This window comes from Triturus cristatus, chromosome 3_2 (genome assembly GCF_964204655.1).
Source record: "Triturus cristatus chromosome 3_2, aTriCri1.1, whole genome shotgun sequence".
Lineage (NCBI taxonomy): Eukaryota > Metazoa > Chordata > Amphibia > Caudata > Salamandridae > Triturus > Triturus cristatus.
The window spans coordinates 462821445-462846383 of NC_140584.1; the positions used below are offsets into that span (position 1 = coordinate 462821445).

The window sequence follows — 24939 nt, forward strand, 5'->3', positions numbered from 1 at the left end:
GCATTTATAGTCACATTTGATTCCTTCGGCATTCTTCTCACACCCCAGGTATCAAAGGCCAGCACACACAGGTAATACACCTAACGTGCCTCAACATGTCTCCTCGTTGCTTTGTACAAATTTAAAAAAAAGAATAGCTCCTCACGCAAGCATTCCAAATTCTGAAAACAAATGAAAAAAAAACTGCTTCAGCTTGTTGCTTGACTGTGTTCCAAGTCTAAGTCTCCGAGTCACCTCAGTGCACTCCTATTCTAGACACGTCAGAGCCCTCTCTTGTGAGACATTGGCGGAGCAATTGGGCTCTGAGTCATCTCATTATAGAAGTGTCGTCTTCCATTTACATTAAGTGTACATGAAAAGTGGTCCACTATCAGTATATTCAGATTTGGTCATACTCATGTACATATAACCTGAAACTGCGAACTTCACTGGTAGTCTTTCAACCACAGCTGTATGTCTGCTGTAACTTCTCATGGTTCTTGTCTGCATTTGTATTCTGTTTAATAAAGAGTTGAAGACTCAAATCTTTAAAGAACACTACATCGTAATTCACTAACTGTCCACAACTCAGCTTCCTCTCCTATTACTCACCGACTTTAAGCTTGGCTTTGACCATGTAGAGATCTCCGCTGCCTTTGGCTAGGTACATGCTATGGAAATACCATATGCATACATACATTTCATGGTTATAAATATAGTCTTTTTAAGAACTCCTTCCTTAGAATCGGAATCTGTGGAAACCTTTATAATACATTACAAAGGGGTAAAACAAATGGCGTCTCTACATAACCTGCTGAAAATACAAATTGCGCAAAGTATGATCATATATGTATCACATTTGTGAAATTGGCTAATGGTACAAACTAGACCTCAAAATGAAACTTTTGTTAGAAAGTTACATTTTCGTTCTCAATATTTCTCCTAAAAATACTAAAAGATCCTTTAATTAACCACTGAAAATGATTCATGAAAGCCTTTTACTGGTGTATTTCTACAAAACGTAAATTATGCGCTGTTACAGTATTCCTTTCCATGACATCACTTCAATGTATAATAACATGAAAGTCTTTAGACCCTCTGTTTTAGATTGCCAGTGGAGCTTGGGTGCATAGAAGCTTTCACTGGCAGACCTACATCCTGTGCAATGAGGCCCAATCCTGCCTCACAAAATAATTTTGGGTTGGAGCATAGACGTTAAAAACAGTAATGGATATTTTGTTAATAGATAGGTTAATAGCAATCCATCTACCGTAAGAATCTGTTTCCTGGGAAAGGATAGAAACATCAAGATATGTATAACAAAAATAACAACACCATTCTTTTTGTTTTGTGTGAGGGAGACAAGATCCTTACCACTCAGGATATTAATGTCAGTGATTCTGTATCTGTACGATGAGTTTACTGGAGAAGTTCTAAATCAGGTTTATATTTTACACAGTGAGACATAATTATTTTTCTCTTAATGGGATGAGTTAAACCTCTAACATTCTAAGTTATGACTCTGAATTCGAACAATCATACAATATAAAGTAATAGACTAACCAGCAATAAGTTCAAACTAACAGGTAAGTATAATAAGAAGGAGAAACAAAGGAACATGGAAAGAAGGATATGGGAAAAAAAGGGAAGCTACAGTAATGGATATAAAGGTAAGGAAGGTAAAGGGAGAGGAAGTAGGGAAGTAGAGACAGTAAACAGTGCCTGCCACGAAAGTGGTGACTGAAAAATATACCTGTGGGTATTAGGACATCAGGGTAGAGGTGGGTACGGCACATCACAAGGATGACAGAGTCGGGGTACCACACAGTACAGTAGGTCAAAAATATTATTAATGAATGAAGACATAGGGCAAAACAAGACAAGATATACCTGAAATGAGAAGGAGAAAATGGTTAGAAGAAAGGAGAGATCAAGTCAGATGAAATAAAAATACAACACTTCAGTTCTGTGGGGCAGTCAAAAGAGTATGATTTTTCCTTGTAAGTGACTTTGAAAGTACAGGGGTGGAGTAAACCAAAGCGTGCACCTAAAGATCGCAATCCCGGGCGAAGAGAAAGAAATTCCTTCCGCCTATCTGCTGTCAAATTGGCAACATCTTGTGTGAAGAAATGTTTGGTGCCAGACAAAAACAGTTGTTTTTCAGATTTTGCTGCTTGTAAGACCAAGAGGATATCTGTATACTCAAGAAATAATATAATAATTCCTCTGGGCTTAAGTGTAAAAGTAGATGTAGAAGACCTACAACCAAGCCTATGGTCCCTCTGAATGTTGGGAACCGTAGACGTGGGAAGTTTCCAAAAGTTGTGGCAAGAGATTAGTAAAGAAGGAAACAGGGTCCTTGCCATCAACCTCTTCTGGAAGACCATACATATGGAGATTATTTCACCAATTTCTGTACTCCAAGTCCTGCATGGACGATATATTCGAGTCTTCATCTTGAAGATCAATAATTCTTTGTTCAGCTTCAGTAATATGTGAGTCCATAGTGGACCATTTTGCGTACAGAGCTTTATTCTGATTTTTGTTTCTTCTACAAAAGGACGAAGAACCAGTATTTCTTCCAGCAAAATCTCCATAGAGATAGATGAAATGTTTTCATCAGGAGAGGGTGGGACATATTTATGTATTTTTCAAGAGCCAACTTTTTGTGGTTTTATCGTGGGAGAAAGCTTAGGTGTGGACAGAGGCATGATGACATTGGAAGACTGCAAAAAAATAACAAGGACCAGCTATTCTGCCCACAGAACTGGGGTGAAAACAATCAATAAACAACAATAGTCATGTGGAACTTATTTAGGTCAGGGCTTCTTTTCCAACTTATTCCATTATTTCATCAATCTAGAAATCAATCAGACATCAATTTCCATATTTCTATTATGATAGCAAACTTCACAAAAAGAAGCTCGATATAACATTTGGTTTAATCAGAAATTAATACATATTAGATCCAATTATAGTTCATCACAAAATTAGCATAAACAGTGTGTGAAAAAGTTAATCAATAGCACAGACACAGTGCTCACATAAATATACAATACCAGATTTAAAACAAAAACATTACAATGGCACATAACACATATCCCAATGGTATTGCCAAAACCATAAGTCCGTTATGCAGCCTGTATGTCAAAACTGTTTCCTCAACACACATGTCATCCTTAACCACATGGGAGAGCATTGTCAACGTTTCAACCCCTGAATGATTTGCGGGGTCTCCTCACAACACAGTCATTGACCTCACTCACCTATAAACCAAATGAAAAGGGGGATTACATCTTAGTCCAGTTTAAACTCAGCTACATCACGGTGGTCAAACCGGTCTGTCAACATTCATATGTGCACCACTCCAGCGAAGTTGGAAAGAAACACCATGAGAGAAATCCCATATAGAACATGCAAACAGTGCATACACAGACCACATGTATGTATGTCTCTGTGATGCAAACATCAGCCGATATGAGTGCCTCAAGTGGGTTCAATAGTCACCTTAAGCATGTGTTGGAAGAAACCCATGTCAACCAACCCGGGTGTCCAAAGAATGTCCGTGGTTACCACAAATGAGTTAGAAGACATCCAAGTGTCCCTACACAATCCACACATTCAAAAGGGTCCATGTAAATGAACAGTCACTTACTAGCCAGTCGAGCACAGATGGAAATCGGCCCTACTGATTGATAGTGGATACCCCAGAGAATCGAGAAGCTACAAAAATACACACAGCACGCCGTAGTACTAAATTGCTAATGTGCGACATAGTGAGCATCCAGTCCCACCACCAGTAATAGTACTCCACGGTTTACATGTCTTGCTGATAGGTCAAAAAGCCAACCAATTTTTACACTTCACCGTAAACACTCTATATGCAAAAGACGAAGGATCATTAGTAAGCTATAACTAAAGTGGGCTCATATCGCCAACATTATGCAGGTAAAAAATGCTTTCATCAATCCGCCGCCTGTAGTCCCGTTGGTCCAACCAGAAGAGAACACCAACAAATACTAAGTTGACAGTATCGGGGGAAACCATCCATGTCACTTCAGTTGCTCCACATGTCTTGAAGATGTAGAGGACAGGCACCCATTATTTATCATGACTATCCTCCAAACGTGAGACCTCAACAAGCCGGTCGCCATCTTGGTAGTAGTCCAATGTCTTGTGGAGGCTCAATGCAAAGAGACCTTGCTTCAAAAGTCAGTATCAGAATCCAAACCACATCAATACACTTCGGAAATATCTTTTGTCTCATTACCTATCATAAACTCACTATGTACACTGGGAACGCTGTCTACCTTACCCGTCAGTCCCATGTGGTTGGAAGGGGTAGACATGATCATATATTCTCCTCAGTAAAGTCATAGAGTAACAGGGCCCTGATCGCCCACCTCAAGGGATAACGGACAGCAGCCTCTATGTGACACATCAAAACATTACATTATCTATATATATAGGGATGCGGAGTGCCATAAATCCAGTGAATGGGTCAACATAGTAACTACCGTAGTGTACCGATGTTGATGTATTTCGGACATGACAGCCTATTAAGAAATGACCCAGCAAGTACATCCCAAACCTAAAATGAATACTTTGTACTGAAGGATATACAATCACCTACCATCAATAAAGTTACAGGGTGCCATAAAAACACTTAATGAGTTCACATATTACGTCATCTCAAACCTAAAATGAAAATTTCCATTCAAGGATATTCGGTCATAAAGAATCCTTATGGTTACAACAGTCACCAATACAGTTAATGGGTCAACTTATTAAGTCATGGAATATATACACAGAGTAATGTGGGTTGACAGCAATGGCTTATTCAAAAATAAGAATATTCATCTGTACTGACATTTTCAACAATGTGTAATAGGCAGTCTGCTCAAGTCATTCACATCATTCAATTCATTACTGGTACTTGCCAGGAAATCCATCCATATGCACTCTTTACTGTCAAGTATATTCGCAATGTCACCTCCTCTTTCAGGTACCTTGATCGCTTCCACCACTTGCCAATAGATGTCATCTGCCGAATGTCCTTGTTCCTTGAAATGTTGAAACAGCAGGTCCCACTCCACTCAACACTTCATCCTGCTCCTGTGTTGTACAATATGTTGTTTAATCATTTGTGATGTTTGACCCACATAGATTAATATGCACGGGCATTGGATTATATAGATGACATTGCCTGTATTACAGCTGGAAAACAAAGACCTTGCCATTGGTTCTCCATTCCACAGCACATGAATAAGCTATTAAAATGCCATTTTGAATGGGAATAGATTTTGAGGCAGTACCTTTGTTTTCTGAAGCACTATGGAATGAAGTGCCCAGTATGACAAAATGGCCACCGCGTATGTGAGGAAGAGAGATGGCAGTGTATCTTCGATTGCTGCAGCCATGTGGGAGGATGGGAAATGTTGCAAAGTGATGGTGCTCACCTCCGCAACATCGTAAGAAATTCCCCCTCTTCTGGTAAGAGGAGAAGTAGGTCAAGCAGTGCGTGTGATGACAAGGCCCCCAACACAGAGCTCCGTCAGCCTTCTGCCACCCCCCTCGGCGCAAGCCACACCCCTCCTTTCTCCATTTAGGTACTCATTCTTTTATCCACATTCTCTCCTTTCTCCTTTTTGGTTTTTTCTTTTCTCCTTTCAGAGTCTCTTAATGTTCCATTTATTCTCTCCACTCTTTATTCAGACTCTTTTTAATTTCTTCTGCTTGCTTTCTGCATGACTCAGAACTCTATGTTCCTGACTTTATCTGCAAGAACTGATAAATTAAAGATCAGAGGGATTACTCATTCTCATCAGTACCCTTAATAGGCTATCACTTATCAGTAAACAAGAACATTCTTCTGTGCAGACATTTTGTTTAAATCATGCAACCTAAGTTGTTTGCACACAGGGAATGCCCAGCAATAGTTTGAGTTAAAATAAGACGTAAAAGTTAGAAACATCGCAAAACAGGTTTAGGAAAAAAACAACAGTACATATGAGAGGCGTTCTGCACATGTTGCAAACATAACAACAAATCTTCAGAAGTAGAAAAAAAAGAGAATCGTTTATACTGTCAGCAGAAACGAGAAACCTGTCCCGTAGCCAGCAGGTGAGCTTCAGAACACTGCAGGGTGTGGTACCTATAGTAATAAATTAACTGTGGAGCCAACAGCTACACTTAATAGAGATCAGTTATTCTCATCTGTATCGGCATGACAGCTGAAAAAGAGAGCCCCAGGGGACCATTTCTTTTTAGTTTTCTGATGCAAAATTAATCACGTGCACCTATTTACGCACATTTACCTGGTATTGTTTAACAAACTAGATTCTTTTCAGACCCTAATAAACAGGATTAACACAATTTCTGTGGAATATAGACATGAGCAGTCAATCAATAGGAGACTAAAATAAAACATTGTTCAGAGTTTATTACATTTTTATATTGAAAATATACGAAAAATGAGGGCCTGTATCTCGTCTATGTGTCTCTGTGCCAACTATACCATTTAGTCAAGAGTGGAAGCTGGGCTTAAAACTATGGGTAGACACAACTTGCCAAATTCCATGTAGCATAATCACATGAATCTACCTAAAACGTCAGTGAGAATACTCCTGAATTATGCAAGAAGGGTAAGTCTGTGTTTAGCTCTATTTCTTAGTGCAAAAATGCCCCCTCACGTCCAAAATGGCCGCAAGGATGCATTTTGTACTAAGAAATAGCTCTAAATGGAACAGAACTCAAATAGAGAGTCCGTGATCAGCCTCTCCTTCTCATAAATATGCTCTCGGGATTGGATTTCTCCCCAATTTACTAACGGCGTATAGCATTATTTTCTTAGCAGGAAATGCCCCCTCACATCCACAATGGGTGTGAGGATGCATTTTGCGCCAGGAAACAGTGCCAAATGCAGTAGAACACAAATAGCAAGTTCACGTGGTATGATTTTTCCCCACAAATTATTCTTAATGTCGTGAGGAGGAGTAATCACGTAATTATCAGTAATTCTGTATCAAAGAGTAACGTGAAATTACCGAATTTACTCCAAATTACACTAGCTTAATCGAAATTCTGCCCAGACCTACTTAAAACTCGGGGCCATGTTTTGTCATCTGCCACAATATAGCATGTTAAATGATAAATCTTATAAAAATGGATGGGAATATATGCAATTTGAGTACATGTGATTAAACAACTACCACACACATGCATCTATATGTACATTTGCATAGGCATTGGATTGTTTATATACCCGAGCGATATTTTTCAAATAAATATTTTCAAACAAAAATGTTTAGCGTTAACACAATATTAAAGTTGGACTTGTAAAGTTTGTGTCTGGGGGGAGTATTCAAGGAGGATCTCAGGCTCCATAGCTCCAGGATGAATAATTCATGATATTTAAAAGAAAGGATGCCTTCAGAATGGTCTATGAGGCTGTCCATGCTGGTAGCCCTGCGATGCAGTCCATGCTGCTAGCCTGAATGGCTGTTTCCCTTTGCTTTTTAAAGCTTCATTAATTCAGCCTCTCTTTCCACATTATCATTCTCCTTAATGCAGCACAATTCTGTACCACGAGAAACATTGTTTAACTTAAATTAGAATCCTCTTTATTCAGATAATTTAGTTGGAGTGTTCTGGGCAATAAAAGGAATTATTTAACCATAAAGCAGCCAGTCAGTAACTGCCAGGAAATAATTTGGTCTAGTTATCTGCTGGAAAAAAAATATGCAAGCCAAAATCAACCTCATGGAAGGGGGAAAAATACGATCAGATATTTTGAACATTACTCCGTAGGACACCAGCACAATACGGCACTAGCGGAGGCATTGTAGCGGAGCTCCAAGCGCAATCAGGAGGCAATTGTTAGTGGACTGTGTACGAACACACACTGTGCTCAACAGTCTGATGAGGTATTATGGACATAATGGAGAGGAGCCATGTGGATTGCAAACTCACAATAAGCAACTTAGCACTTACGGGCAGTTGACTGCTCGCACCTCATGTGGTAAACTATGTCAGACAAATTTACTGGATACAAATTCATACATTAAGAAGAAGGACACAATAAATGCTCCCACTTTTCCATTATGTGAACACATTTTTTTAAGGTGCTGGCAAAGTGCCAAGTTTCAGGCTTTGGAGAGGAGTGAGTGCGTATGCTTGGCACATCCATAAGTCCCAAAGTAGGTGGGATCACAAACTGAGGTTCTGTATTTGCCAGGAGATGATTCTTTGGAGCTGCCAGTGCGAGTGTGCACTTGCCCAGCTAGGCCAAAGTACACTCCTTTGGAAGGTGAGGAGGGACAGTCCAGACTTAATCAGCCCTGGGACACCCTGCTGTGGGTGCCACTGCCAGCAAATGTACTAACTGCTAGACCTCTGAGAAACTTTGGCAAGATCAGTAGGACAAAATGGAATCCATGATGTATGTTGCTTTGGGCACTGAAGAGGCTTCAAATGATTTGTGCCATCAGATTGCCCGTAATCTGGCTTGGACTTGAATCTGTACCTTTCACATGAAGAGCTCTCATACATTGTGGCATACTTCTGAGCAATAGCACTCCTAAATAAGAGAATTAATTTGAAGGGATTTAATGGGTAAACCGTCAAATTCAGAGTCAAGTCTACCATTAACATGCAAAAATGACAAGCCAACACTTTGCATTTCTTGAAGCCTTATCTTGCTGTTTAGTTAAGATTGTAGTCTGAAACAACTTTTATGTGTATAAATGGAACACCAACTGTATAACTTAAAATGAATATAAAAATGCAAACACATAGACGCTCATTACAAGTACCGCAGGATCTGGTGGGAGGATACTAGGGGAGCAGAAACTAAAATAAAAGCCATGGTCCCCACACCAAATTTCAGCAATTACGAGTTGTTTTCCCTTGAATTTACCCAATTCCAAGGGAAAAATTGGCAACATTTTCCATCTGCTTTGAGTAAGCTGAAAGTGTCAGTGGGAGGTCGGTGGGGGGAGGAGGGGGATTGGAACTGAGGCGTGAGAGCAAGGGTGCGGGATAGGTTTTTGCCTGTTGATGGGGTGCATTGTCTACTCTCCCCATACTTCTTCAGGGGTCAGTGGAGGGTGGACTGTGATACCGCCAAAAGCCTCTGCCCCTAAAGCGCTATGGACACATCCTATGTCTCTGAGTATGGAATAACTAGTCTGCAGTCGATAATTTCAGGCCCGTAGAGATGTAGAGTTGTGAGATACAGTGTTTCGCCTGGATTTTTAGCTCTGGGTAAAATACCACAACTTGAAAAGAGGGCCTGCGAGTGTACTGTTTGGGTTTGAGCTTGAAAAGAGAGACTTAGACAGTTATTCTTCTCAGCTACTTCTAATCAAGCCACACAGAATCCAATGTGCTTTTGAGTATGACTTTTCTAGACCAACCAAATGGTGATCTCGAATCTCATGAGCCAGTAACCAAAATCACAGTTCAGTTTCCGTTACTGCCACTGGAAATCCCACTGAAAAACTCAGACAGCAATCCATATGATATATTCTTGTCAGCCATTCTTGAGTTTGATGGGCTACAATGCCTTCTAAGCTAAAAGTATACTTTTGCTTTTATCACTGAAAAATCTAAACTCTGTCTCTTTTTTCTGTTTTTTCATGATCTTCTCACCATCTGACCACCATCTTGGATCAGAACAATATGAAGCAAGCAGTGCTGGTTGCAGGGCCAGTGTGCCCAAAATGTATGGTAAGACATCTGCCTTATGTCACCACTTAGAGAGGGCAGCAGAGAGCAATGTATTGCATCTATAAGCAGCAAATAGGGACTTTTGCTTGAGAAGGTGGAGTGTTAAATTTAGCTGTGGCTCGTGTGCCCCCTATAATCCTACCACCGTTTCTGACTGAGGCATGGATCATGCCATGCAAACACTCCAAACACATAAAAATACTCACAACGATCCTCAAAGACTCACAGGTCGACTTTCTAGGCTTGCCTTTAGTGCTGGAAATGCATCATGAACAACCAGTCTGTATTTTATGACTTTTAGATATGTTCAGCTTCCTACTAAATGCGTTTTTTTCTCTAAATATTCCTTAGCATCAGTGGTCCCAATTGTTTTTAATGTGGATGCTATTAAAATATAAAAGCTCCATTTATTATGTTTCACTTATGAAAGCTCCTTCATGCGAACACAGCCAGTATGTCATCTGCAACATGATCTGCTCTTCGTAAAAACAACATAAACGTTTTGCTGCTGCTGCTAATCATTTTCATGTCTAAAATTTGAATATATTGCATAATGTACCCAAACCCTGCTTAGTGGTACACGCTAAGGCAGGCAAACCGGCTAATTATGTTAATTCAGCTTGTTATTGTCATCGCTCTAAAAAAAGGATATAAATCAGAAAGAAGAGAAAGCTTTTGATCCTTAGACAAAGTCTGGATTCCTTAGTCCCCCCTTGAAGCCCCCTCCTTCGTGCATTGTACATGATCCTCGTCACAGCTCTCCTTCGTGGGGAATGTGAGAAAGTTCATGCAAAACAGCTTGATTATTAGAAATGTCAAAATGGGGCTGAGGTGCAGCCTATTAAAGTGTAGCCTGCAGAAAGCACATCACGCTGACTTAAATAGGAAGCCAAAGTGATACAACATTAAATCACTGTTATTGTGTAATGTATCCGTCAAGGGATTGGTTTTTATCTTCCACGTCCTACTGTTGAGCGTTTTCGTTGCCAGCCTTCTTCTCCTCTTTGATATGATTAAGCGTGTTAATGTTCTTGTAAGCCAGGGATGAGCTTGGTTCCTAAGATGTCTCACTCGCAACATCATACTCTTCCTCTCTAGTCTACCCACCAGCCACGCTCTTCACTCGTTCGTGCTGTCCGCGGTCCACCAGTGACTGGGCACGGCATTGCCACCAATGGCCACCAGTGGGGCAGGGAAGGGCATTACTGGTAGAAGCGTGCTATACAAATGATAGTGCAGAACATATCTTGTGGGTGTGCCCTCCCCAGTGAAGTAACATAGGTCCCCGCAGCCACAGCAGCCACCGCATCCACTGCAGCCGCCGTAGTGTGGCCCGCTTGGAGCTGCAGAGGTCTCCCTCAGTACTGTACTCTGGCATGACAGCTACTAACTGACGCCAGAAGGGGGCCCCTCTAAGTGTCTTTCAGAGGGGCCCCTCCAAGTTTCATTATGCCATTGGCCCTCCCAGTATCCATGCACTTGCAGTGGTGGCCATCAGCGCAGTCTTTAGTGACACTGTAGAAGAGCTACTAGGCAAAGAATGGCCTTTTCTTGGTCTTTGTACGCAGCCATGGTCACCACCAGCAGAAACAAAGAGACGAGACTTAGCAAGTCTAATTAAATGATCACGGGCTAATTGACCGATTAATCTGTACATGATTTAAAATGATTTCCAAATCAACAGTGCTCAAACGAGGCTCTTTTCATGGTAGTGTGTAACACCTTCCTAAAAATGTTGACTTCATCTGAACTTTACTACACAAAAGTATAGAAGGACGTACCTCAGGGAACTCCAGATTAAAAATCAATTGACAGGTCTACTAGGTCCACCATCGCCTGTCACAAGTTAGTATGTCAAATGGAGGGACCCGTCAGCTGAACCCAGCAATGCCTCCAAAGAAGCGACTCAAGACAGTCAGGGGCATATGTACAAGCCCCTATCGCTATGGGAATGTCACTTTTTGTGACGTTCCCGTGGCGATGGGGGCTGCGCCTTATCTACAAGGCAGCGTTAAGCCACTTAAAGTGGCTTAACGCTGCCTTGTACATAAGGCACCATTTCACTCTATGGTTAGCGTGAAAGGGGCGTGCAATGGGTGTTGCGGTGGTCGTTCCACCGCAACACCCATTGTATTTGACGCTGTCCCCTATATACAAGGGTAGCGTACATAGTAGGCAAATTAAGACAAGGAAAACCCTGGTCTTAAGTTAGCGAAACGAGGAGAAATGCATTATTTCTCCTCGTTCTTGCTATTTCCATGCCTTGTGCAGCACACATGGAAAATGCAAAATGCCATGGTTTGTTTATGTACAGGAAGGTGTCCCTTCCTGTACATAAACAAAACTTTTTTAAAAATGCTATTTTGTAACTTTCATGTGTGGTGCTGCATGAAGCAGCACACATGAAAGTTACAAAATGGCATTTTAGGATTGTTTATCTGCAGGAAGGGACATCTTCCTACGCATAACCAATCCTCCCCTGCACACAGACACCCTTGCACTCTGGTGCAAGGGTGCCTGTGTTGGCGCTAAGTTGTGAAACTTAGCACCATCGCAGGGTGCACCACATTCTTGCCAATATGGTGCAGCCTTGCGTTTCCAAAGTGGTGGAGCGTGTAGTTAAACCAAGGAGGTTATGTGTCCCTGTGCAACGTAACCGGTGCTCATGTAAAGTGCTCCAATGCCTTTGGGTTGAGTTTGTGCTATATAAATCTGCAAAAAAAGGAGGCTAACCACACGCTCCTCCACTTCATTGTACATACCCCACTCAGTATCAATGTGAGCTTCCACGTATTGCTCTGTCTATTTGCCTCCACCAGTATTAATTACATTTGAATAGCTCCTCGAAATGCACTTTTGCAAACTCTAGGCAATGTAAATGAGATGTAGTAATATTACCCATTTGAGGCCGACTCACTTTATCAACCACCGACGGATGGAGAGCTATTTAGACTAACGAGGATGCAACCTCATGGCCAGCAGATCACTGCAGCCATCAGGAGCAAGTATTACCACTCTAAGCCATATTGTCAGCTGATGAGGACATGCTAGTATTCCTCAACCAGTTCGTTTTTGGCCTCCCAACTGACATTTCTAACGCCAGCATTTTGATTCATTTGGGACAGGTATTTTGGGTAAAATTGATACCTCTACAGAGCACACTGAAGTGAGACCAGAAGATTATTTTGCCTCGGCTGTCAAAAGCCAACACCAAACTGTACTCATGTTTTTGTTACACATCCTGGGTCCAGATTTACACAATTGTTTCCTTCTACAGATGTCCTGATTAGAATATAAACAGCATTTTAACAAGGCCTACATTTACGAAGCAAACTTGCACAAACAATGCTTCACGGGGACCACTTATGTAAACTCTGAAACCGTGGCATGGCTAAGTGTGTGGTGGGCACAGAGGCAGGTACACACTTCATTCTCAAAGAGGGTAGCCTGCATCTGAGGTGTCGAAACCACTTGATTGGTTCATGGGAAGGTGCAAATGAAGACCAGCACATATCTACATCCAGGCATGGTGGGAGCATTGTTGTACAGAGCTTTATTTCTGTCACTTTATAAAGGCTAGAGGAAAAAGTCAGTTACAGTTACAGGGAAATGTCCTCCAAATCCTATCCAGGGAGCTGTGCACCCTTAGCAGATCTCTGCTGGTCTGTGGGCCACTGCTTGTTCTTCCTGCTTACTGACATGTCTCGTAGCAGCCAAAGTGGGGGGAGGCGGATGGCCGCCATTTCATGGTAGATTTACCAATGTTTTTTCTGCCTGCACTTGTAGCGTAACACGTCCCAAAGACAGCAACTAGTTAGAATGAATTCTAAAAGTCCACTAGTGCAGTACAAACTTGCATTGGGCTGCACCATTGTCTGCACATAGGTTATGAGATCTTCCCCGGTCAATATGCATGTTGGACTAGGCCGCTAAGCACTCATGCTGCCGGCTCCTACCTCTCCATACATGCAGGTCCCATCTGTGGATCGGGAATTGGGTGCGCGGTAACTCCAATTGGACATGAGTGGTGGTGAGCTGCTTGCTGATCGAAAAGGTGTCACACTGCGCTTGTGTAGCGGGCCCTCTGCTCTCTTGTGACTTCTTTCCTTTGGAAGAAGAGTTGGTTCTTGTTTCTTCATAGAGTTTTTCAGGCTAGTTTCATAAGAAATGTGTTTCTCCTCATGTCTTGCAAAAAAGGGTAATGCTTCAATGGTTACAAAGTCAACATTTCTGAAACGTGCCTTTCAGATTTTAAATAAAATCATAAAAACACTGCATTCCTTGCTTGCCAGTTTGCCCATCAGCTATCTGTTCGCACAAAGCTCCCAGGTACTGCTGCAAGTCTGTGCCCAGCTCAGCCTTTTGTTTTTGCAGATGTTTGGGCTTAGAGCGGTGTTGCGGAGCGCGGGAGAGGGGAGGACTGTGTTTTCACTTGTCGGCTGCTATTCTCAGCTCATTGTCTAAACCTGTATCACATTGTTCTCTTCGACAGGTGATAACTACCCCGTGCAGTTCATTCCATCAACAATGGCAGCTGCTGCCGCTTCTGGACTCAGCCCTTTACAGCTCCAGGTATGCGCGAGAACAAAAGAATGTGGGCCCTGAGCCAGCTCTGCAGTAGGAAGCTTCTCAGCAGATGTGTGTTAAATAATGCCTCGGTCTTAAGAAATGTTTTAAGTGACTCGCAGAAGGATTAACACCTTGTGAACCCATCCAAAGGCAACATGGCCGATGAGCCTCCAAAGATGTGCTCTGCCTCTTTCATAGCAAAGGCAGCGACCAAATAAAAGAGCTAGGTTATAGCAAGAGGCCTGGCATTAATGTATGCATAGGTGCGCAGGTTGGTACATACCATTAGAGGCCCCAATGCACAGCTCTATTTGTAATCCATAGACAATGTGAAGTCTTGTTTTTAGGCCCAATCATGTTTTTAACTTGCCCTAACTTAGTTTTACTGCCGGACAGTGCTTTAAATGGGCCGGTATTTTGAGAGGGAGAGAACCGGCACTTCTCAAGAGAGACATAATACTTTTAATTGGAGAGTACCGGCACTTCCTAGAAACAAGCAGGTACTCTGGTGCAGAGTACCTGCCCTTCTGTTTTTCCATTTCAAGCACTGCTGCAGGTGGAGATGGTAACCCGTAATTTCTCCTCTTATTCTTGACTCTCTTTGTGGATTATCATCGACCATCTCTGGGACGGGATGGCTTGTGCACTGATAAGTATTGCAATAAAGACACGCTCCTGGCGCTGAGGCGCTGTTAGATTTAGGCGGCAGACTAAGTTGGTTCCTAGGAGGTTCCAGAATTTGACAATCAGTTAGAGAATGTCACGCCTCATAGTCAAGTTGAATTAAAGCTTGCTATTTCCAATTTGAGAATTCTTGATGCTGCGATTAATTGGCCCAAGGCATATGCAAAGAAGGTGAGGGCTCCCAATTAAAGTTAGTTGATGCTTGGGTTTTCAATCCCTAGTAAAGCCTGAGACCACTGCAGATACCATCAGGCTTTTCAAGAAGGTTAGTTGAAGCTTTCAGTTTCCATATATGGTTGGATCTCATCTCCTCCTTTGGGTGTGATGCAGCAGTGCAAGTACGAATAGCGCCAGACCTTGTAGTCTGGCTAGTTGAAACTTATGGTTTCACCAATTGATCGCATGTGAGAACTAGGCTTCCTTTGAGTGAAACAATTGCCCCACAGTATGCGCCAGATTTCCGGTGAATCAAGCAGTGCCTGAGGGTCAGTCAGTAGAAACAGTTTTGAAATATGCTCCAGTCAAGACTGCTTGAAACCTTGATGGCCCAGTTGGCTCTCAAAGATAGTGGTTGTTATGTGCAGGTGGACAACCAGGTGCCGTATTTTCTATGTGGCACATTTTCCTTCATTCCACTGAGCGCCCGGTGCAATGAAGGAAAATGCGCCATATTATGATGAATGCGCTGCTCCCAAGGCAGCCATGAACCCGCGCGGCCCCCAGGGCAGCGCATTCCAGTGAAAAACGGAGCGGCTGCTTTGAAGCCGCTCTGTGTTTTCACTGTGTAGGCAGCAACCCGCATGCACTTTTGAAGCGGATTAGAGATCCCCTTGCAGGCAGGTGTAGTGAGTGACTGCATCCGCCTGCCAAGAGATGACCTCTTTTCCCTCTCCAGAGGGCTGCTCTCAGGGGGCGCACTGACAGTGCGCCACCTGTTAGGTAGTGCACTGTCAGTACACCACCAGAGAGCTTCTTTGCCTCTGCGCCCGTGTCTGTCATATGGTGCAGAGGCAAAGGGATTCCCTCCATGCAAATGAGGGAACACCCCCTGAAGATAGGGCTGGTGCTTTATGTGCACCAGGGCGATCGATATTACAGAAGGGGCTGCACAAGTGTTTGCGGCCCCTTCTGTAATACCAAAGTGCCACGGGGGTGCGCAAAGCGGGCGCAAATGCCCGGTGCGTCCTCGGGACACTATGTGTAATACTGCCCCAGGTCTTTATAGCAATGCAGAAGCAATGGGTGAGTAGTATCACTGAAGTCCAGGTCAGTTCAAGTGCATCTTCATTTTATCATTAAAATAAGGTAAAAAACTAGCTGACATAGGGACACTTTCCTGGTTCTGCCTGCCCCAGTCATTCATTAGAGCTGGAGGTGCACAGCAATGTGGCCCAAAGAGTACACATATCCTGTGAGATGGAATAAGCAATGGACGCGTGCTATAACTGTGCTATTATATACTCCTGTGCTTGTATGCATTGAGGTGGGTGATAGATCAAATTGTGTTGTGCAAACTTGTGACATCCGAATGGGTGAGATCATGTAAGTGAATTATGGCCAGACATCAATACTAGGAAGGTCAGCATAGTCATTTTTTAAATTTATTTATTCAGAATGAAATAACATTTTAGTCAGCAAAAAGCCATGGCCAAATTGGGTGCCAACATGTATTTGCACCCGATTTAACATTACAAATGGTGTTCAAATATCACATTAACTAAAGAGTGTTTCCCCGGTACATATTTATTTATTTTAGCACTTTTCTAGTGTATGGATCGGAAAAAAAAATACCAGAGTGCTGTATATGGACAGGCACATGGAAAACACTTACAGGACAACATACATGCAAATATGTATATACAAATATGAAAAAACTTACACGAGTTTGAGGGGTGGTCTAGGAGTATGTAGCCTGGAGAAGATGCAAGTCCCTATGTGTGCACCACAGCATAATAGTTGAAAAGTCAAATACAAAGGTATAAGTGCTGAAAGCAGTATATACAAACTACGCAATGAGTGTATTGGCATTAGAGTGGTACATTGTTTTTTTTGTGTGTAAAATCTTGATTGGCATTCTAAGAAGTGTGTAATGTCTGTTGTGGATGTCAACACATTACTTATAGAAGAGAGAAACCAAAAACAAATCCTGTCAGTAACAGTGGCATCAGATTCAGAGACAGTTATGACCTTTACAACATGTTTTTGCCTGTTGCTTACTATCTTGTGAATCGAACCTGTGCCCTTCCCAACTATTCCATCTTTAGTCGCTGAGACTCAGAAAGTTGTATTTTAATCTGTTCTCTTTTACATAGCTAACCCCATCTCAGCCAAAACCATGTAAACCCTACCAAACTTCACACAAATTCTTCTTTGATTGCGGCCCCTACACTGTGGAACTCTCTTTCTACTAAACTAAAAGTCTTCCTTTTCAAGCAGCACTAATTTGTTTAATCTCTCATGACAACGCATCAGTTTCGCCTGCTCCCTTGTTCGTCTTACCCTACCCTACCTTCTCTTCTTAGTGAAAAATTTTATTTGCACACTTTGGGTCATTATGTACTGCTTGTACATTATGAAGTGTTTTAACACCCCGAGGGCAGAGTAGTACTGTATAAGAAACCTTACATTAATACATACATAGATAAATGGACAGAAACGTAGATAAATAAATAAACAGATAAATACATAGATAAATAAATAAATACGTATGTGTGGTCCTTTATCCAAAACAGGATCCAGATCTCAAATTGTCCCACTCTCAGAATCCAGCAGCTTTCTAGAGCATGAGTTCATACTGAAAGCAGCCCTGATCCAGACGCTTGGTGCTCAACCAGTCTACTGACAAGGACAAATGCTTAAACAATGTGGCTGCTCGTTTCTGTCGACTAAGGAAGAGTAGTGTATGTCAAAACAGAACTATCAGCCTGGTTCAGGACTAGACAATAGAGCGTCGACTCTGCCTACACTGGCCTATTAGCCTTGTTCAGGAATGGACAAGGAAAAGTAGGTTCTGCCTATAAAGTCCAAATCAAGTGCTCGAATCAAAATCCCCTTTACATTGTCAGACCAAGTTAGACACATCAGTTTCCATTCTTCGTGACTCCGTATTTTATTCCACAGGTGAATGCAGCAATAGAAAACACTTTCATATTTATATTTTCAGAGAAATCGTTCTGATGTAAGTCTTTTATCGGAGATTAGACATCATGTCTTTGATTCAGTCAAAACAAAATAGTGCGGCAGACCTTGCATTGCCTCCATATAGAACACAAAATCACCTTCTGGATACTGTGCACTTTTTTAGGTCTCTTGGATCCAAATAATCCACTCAAAGGCTAAGAGTAGTTGCTAAGACATAATCTCACCAGCCGTCGTAGCCTGGATCACGTTGGAAACATGTCATTGGAAACCTCCAGACATGAGGCACAGTTTCCTGACTTGATGATAAGCTATCAGAAACTCTAGATATTCTTCAGTCCGATGATAATATGGTTCCTACATTAAGTGTGCATGAGTTAAACTTATGAATCAGTGAGTTATTTCATCACACTCAAAGTACTGTCTTGCTTGCGCCTTTTCTTCAATTCAGGTCTGTAGAGGAAACTAACTGCTTCCTCCCTAAAGCTCTTCCTGTTTCAAGAGAAGGCCTGGTTCATAAAAAAATAAAATCCAAGCATGAACCTCTGTAGAGCTACATCTCACTCAAAGACTACAAAACACTGGCTGAAGTTTTTATACCTGTGCTCTCAAAATGTAATATGAGCTTTGGGAATGAAGCATGATGATGGGTTTGTGGACCAATAGTAACCGCGGATGGACCACTAGTTAAGGGTCCTAGATCACAAACTTGTTTATTGCATATTTTCTGCAATTTGTTGCCATAGTATGAGCATATTGGTCCTACCATTCATTTTAGCTTTTTCTTAGATGTTTGTATGTGCCGCATTGCAATCTTGAACACATTGAAGTTTTTCCTCTAAGAGAGATAACAGCTGCTAAATAGTCAATAGAAACTCTCACCCGCCGGCACATCAGAAGGATGTGGCCATGTCCGCTGCCTCACTGATAGATGATATGTAGGGTACAATAGATATCAGGCTTAATAATAGTTCAGTGAGATTGTTCTGGTTAGACACGTTCATTGCCTCGCATGCTGCTGCTTTAAAGGCAACTGTGCTTGATTGTCTCCCAAAAAGGAGGACTTAGTATGCAGTCTTCTGATGTAGAGTCATCTTTCTTCAAACATGCCATTGTCTTAACAAGAACTATATGATCCGCTACTTTTCTTGTACATAATGTTAGAAGGATGCAGAACGAAATTGTTAGTAGAGGACACATTGCCTATTTTGAATGACTTCACCCCTTCAAGGCACATAAGACACAAATTGAAACATAACCAATAGAGGTGGGCTGCCCCCAGGATAATACAGCTACAAAATCTAAAATATAGTGGAATAGGGCAGGTCGTAAAGTTAGGTACATGCTAAATTTTCACTAATAATCCAGATAACTCAATTGATATACCATAGATAGTCTGAGTGTGCAGCTTCTGAATTCTAATGATGCCAGATTGATTGGAAGTTTGAGGCTCTGTGATTCGTCAAATATTATTTCCTACTCACTAAGCCATTATTAGCTGATGTCCATTGACCTCCCTCAGTGGATAAACTGATTCATTGTTGTCTGATCTCTGTATCTACTGGATGGACACCTTCTCTGTTTAATGTGTTCTCGATCTGGAAATGACTCTCATGGCAAGTAGAACACAGTTGTTGTCATCCCCGGTGCACTGTCAACGCAGGCTTATCTCATGTGCATGTGGACATAACACAGGCCCTCACAGTCCCTACAGCGCATGGGGGCCCCAGTTCTTCTGGGGGCTCCCATTCCGCCAAGATCCAATTAATATATGTGATATATAAGCCCCACACCACATTTGCATGAGAGCCCCAACATTGTGCGTTACGCAACTGGGATACATTTACTCACAGCATCTTTACAGGATCCCCCACCCATCAAGCTGTTTTTGCAGGCCCAAACTAGAAGGGTAAGTGATTCTAGGGGTTTGAAGCGGTCCCCTCACATCTCCCCTTCAGCCAGAAGTCTCATTTCTATTCAAGACTTAATTGAAAGTTACAGATATAAGTGGTTATTTTCTTGTATGATTCTCCCCTCTACACAGTTTAGCCGTTCCAATTGAGTTATATGTTTTCAGCTGAAGAGCAAGATATACAGGAGTGTGCTCTCTTTTATTTATTACATGTACTTACTGAGGTTTTTTTTCCCTGTGACATGCAAATCAGGTGCCTCCTAAAGTGTAGAGTGGTGATGGGGAGAAAGGAAGAGTCTTACTTTGAAAAGAGAGATGTTGGAGAGGATGGTAAAGCAAATGCTATGGTGGCTTGTGACACAGTAAAAGATAACGTCATCTTAGGGCCTTATTTGCAAAAACAGCGTGACTTACTCCTGAAATTCAGGAAAACCCCACACTAATATCACTTGTAAATCACAACTTATCACAGAGAAATCTTTTTGAATTGGGCCTATAATGTTTTCTTGCTGGTTGCTCTCTCGTGTACAAGCCTATTCTTCCTGTTCAAAATTGCAAAAAAGTCACTGAATGCACTAAACGCTTAATTGAGAACTTGCCATTAAATACGCTGGTACCGGACCGTGGTCGTACCACCTTTTCAGCGATGTATTGCCACCATGTCACGACTACTGCTGCCTTTTACCATGCATTTACTAATATGTGTCAAGTTTCCAAGCTCCATGAGCAACTAATTAGTCCAGCTCGTTTTAAAAAAAGAAGAATTCTGAAACGTGTAGTCCTTTTATACTGGGTTAAATAAGACTACAAGTCCCAGAATTCTACGAAAAGAACAGATTCTACGAATAGAACAGGATTGCTGGAACCAGTCACACATGGACTAGGAAACATGGTACCTATGTCCAGCAACATCCAGCTGCCAGTAAACATTGGCACTGTTTGGTATGTGGCATCATTGGCAACAGCCGTAAGTATTTAAATTTGGTGGTAAAAATTCTCGATAACCCAAATGCTGAACATTTTTTACCATTTCAAATAATGGTTTGAATGTATGGAGAACAATGCCTTTTAGCTGGATAACCAGGGTTTAATACCATTGGGTGTTAGCCCCCCAGTGACATAACATGTGTGCATCAAATTGCCTCATGTGCTCAATGGGCAGCCTGTCCTGTCCACTGAATAGGCGCTATAACCCACAAGAACTCCCAGGCCGGTCTTGCTGTGTGTTCACTTTGCACACGACTAGCCCATGTGGGGACTGTATCTGAAACAAATACATTTTGGAACGGTGTCAACATCCACAATGCAGCAATTAAACTTCGAACTTGTGATAGCCTGAGATGTTCCCAAACAAAATGAAATCTTGAAAAGAAATGTGTCTCGTGACTTTTGCACCGCTGCAATATCGCTTGAGCAAGGCGTCCTTCGCAGTTTATCGCTTGCAGCATAATGACGCTTGGCAGGCCCTAACAATGTCTGCAGCTGTGATCCGAGAGCCGCGCGCGAGCTTTGTTATCGAGTTAAAAAAAGACATCGAAGAGAGAGACAGCGAGCCCAAAGGAATGATGCTTTCCTCCTGGCTTCTTTTCTGCCTTTGTAAATAAAGTATGGACCCTTTGTTCCGGCGGTCGGGGCAGATCCGGTGCCGGGCTGAAGCAATGCCCCGTCTGCTCTGGGACCCCATAGTAGCCGCGTGAAGGCCAGAGCGGGCTATTTTTAGTTAAACAGTCCAGCAGATGGAGGCCTGCATAGGCATGTATCTGAAGGTTGGGGTGGGGGTGGGAGGGCTGAGCCACTCATTTTAATAATCCCTTCACCCTGGGAACAATCAGAAAACTGTAACTCGAAGGTCACCGCGTGTGCACCCTTCAGAGAGCAGGGGCAGGAGCTGCAGTAAACATCATATTGCATTTCTCTTTATTCAAGTTCTCTCACATATATTCATTTCAGGACGGAACTGACATTTGCTTTCCGAGGCTATTTTCAAGCGAGACCCTTAAGTAAGTCAAGAAAAATGCGCAGGGAAAGGGCCAAAGCAACGCGGCATTCATGCAAAGAGGGACTTTAAATAGCCAGAGATTACATGCGGCCATTTATGAAGAAATTTTACTCCCCGAGATTAATCTCTAGATGACTTGATTCCTTGCAAAAATATGTTTGCGTGATGGCCCCTGCTAGCGTTGTTTGGTTACTTTGAGATCAGGATCCTATGGCTAGGAAGAGGGGTGCGTTGGGTGCGGGCCACCCCGGGTGTCATCACTGAGGGGAGTGACAAAATGGCAAAAATATGTGTAACTATCTTTTTTTCCATTATTTTAATAATTTCAATGTGGGGGGGGGTGACAAGAAATTGTCCGCACCGGGTACCACCTGACCTTGCTACGCCACTGTCAGGATCATCAAAATCCAATTTTTATTGGAGCCAATGTTGCTGGATTGCTGTGGCTGTGACCAAGGGCCGTTTGAACCTTTTCCGGGAGCCCATTTTGCTAAGTGATGTACCTGCTGTCTGCTTTATTCCGTCCTGCATGCATCTCCTCGGCAAATACAGCACTTAAGTATCACACGGCTTAAGTATTTCTAATTAAAATATCTCCAAGAGTCAGCACATTGGTAATGTATTATTTTAATCCATTTATTTTGTTTATCAAACAGTGACACATGTTTAGATTGTAAAATATATGAGCCTTAAAAAATTGCTTTTATTGGACAAAATTAATTTCCACAATGCTGTCTCGGTAATGTGTTCACTCACCCAGTCAGTCATAGACAGAGCTGCCAGTCTTAATGTTTGTTAGACACACTTTAGCAGTTTTATCTGACATTAGATTCTGGGACTTAGTGAATGTAATTTTGAAATGCAATACACTGGATTCGTGTTTTCGTCGGTGTTGCCTCTCTTCTTCCCATCCATTTTACTTTCTTACATCCAGATCTCTGATTTCTGTCAGCTTCAGTCCTAGCTCGTGTCCTTTTATTGCGTTTCCAGTTTTACTTTATTTGCGTTTCCAGTTTTACTTTATTATGTTCCTCTCTTCCTTTCCTTCTCTCTTGCATTTGCTTTCTTTTTATCTCTTGTTTCTTTTACTCTTTCTTATTTTTTGATATTTTTTCCTTTTGTGTTTTATACATATTCATTTTTCGTACTTTTCTAGGTCCCTGTTTCATCTTGTTTTTCTTTCATGGTCACAATTCTCTCTTATTTTTCTTTTCTCTCTTTCTTTCTTTCCTTCTTCGTTTCCCAGTTTTTCTTTTCTTCCCATCTTCTTATGCTTGGTCTCTCTCTCACTGTGTTTGTGTTTGTCTGTGTTTGTCTGTGTGTGTATAAAATCTCTCTCTCTCTATATATATGCATATCTACATATATATTGCAACTTGTTTTCACTTGTGATTCTTCTTTCCATTTTTCATTCTTTGTTTCCTCCTTACTTTCTTAATGTCCTCCTTTATGTTTCACTACTTGCACTTTCTGTGCTAATTTTCTCTCTCCTTATTCTTCGTGCCCTTTCTTATCCTGTATTTTTCAATCTTTCTGAATCTTACACACACACACACACACACACACACACACACACACACACACACACACACACACACACACACACACACACACACACACACACACACACACACACACACACACACACACACACACACACACACACACACACACACACACACACACACACACACACACACATATATATGAGAAACAGTAAGAGTAAGACCAATCAAAATTAAAACAGCTAGTTACCTTTCAAACTTAGACAGTGCAATTTATTTGTCAGCGAGCAGATGTTTGGGACAGCAAAGAAGAGTGAATGACTGTCAGCAGGGAATTCTACACGACAAGTAATTTCACTCAGCCTATTACTGACGGATTGCTCCCTCCCTCCTATTGCCAGAGAAAACAAACGTAATATTGTTACAGGCAGAGATTCTGTCTTCATTAGACTTGCTTCCACGTTCTGTGTGTGGGGCATATTTTAACGGAATGCTGCTTCGTATCATACTTTGAATGGTGAACTAAATTAAAGATCTAGAAATAAATTGTAGGATGATTGAGTAAAATATGCTCTTGCTTTTTGCTTGATAGGCTAAGCTACACATCATTCTGGGCAAATGACTGACGTTGTTTCAAAACAAGTGCGCATTTAAAGGACAATGTTAGGGGATGAAATATATTTTAATATCCGCATAGAGCCCTGGCAGTTGCAAAGTACTTGGGCACAGGTACCAGCAGTATATTCTTTATACAGGAAATGACTCAGAAGGTACAAATAAACAGAAAATAAACTGATTAGCCAATGCAATGAAAAAGACAATCTTAATTTTCTCTTGTTTCTAGTCAGTGCCACTGGTATTATGCGATTGTGCGGCCACTGCAAATTTCGCATAATTATAGATTTGGCACATTTGCCACATAATCTATCATCTACCGCATAATGTGCAGATTTTTACCAACCAATGTTTGTTTCTAGCTCAAGCGGTTCAAAAGTTACTAAAAGGGCAATGATGAGTGCCGCAGCTCGCTGGAAGGCCCTTTGCAAAACTGAACTGGTCACTTTTCTGTTGCTTATTGCTATATTAGACTGATAAACTGGTACTAATTATGTGCAACCTGTACCCAAACAGTGTTACCAAGTTTAAAAGTGACTAAACAATGAAGTATTACTATCACAAAATGTACCTCATTATGCTGCATAATTTGCCTTTTCTTGCCACATAATTCCAGTTGCCAACTGTACCCATAGGCATATTCCCAATGATGAGACCAATGTTTCTTAAACCTGCCTTGGACCTGCCTTGGACGCAGTCCCTTTCTCCGTAACTGACCTAAGTCTAACAGTGCAGAAACCTCTTCACGTCCATTTCCAACACAACTAATATGGGTCTGATTGTCTTTTATGGGTCTAGAGCTTGAAGAA

General features: G+C 41.8%; 1 protein-coding gene across 14 annotated transcripts in view; it reads left to right on the forward strand.

Moving 5' to 3' along the window:
• Positions 1-24939, forward strand: part of SOX6 (SRY-box transcription factor 6) — a 783111-nt gene that overhangs the window by 597110 nt on the left and 161062 nt on the right. For all 14 annotated transcript variants that reach the window (XM_085648104.1, XM_085648094.1, XM_085648105.1 and 11 more), the window contains 2 exons: positions 9655-9708; positions 14201-14280. In XM_085648104.1, the coding sequence (XP_085504230.1) occupies positions 9655-9708; positions 14201-14280 (134 nt within the window). The remainder of the gene's footprint in view (positions 1-9654; positions 9709-14200; positions 14281-24939) is intronic.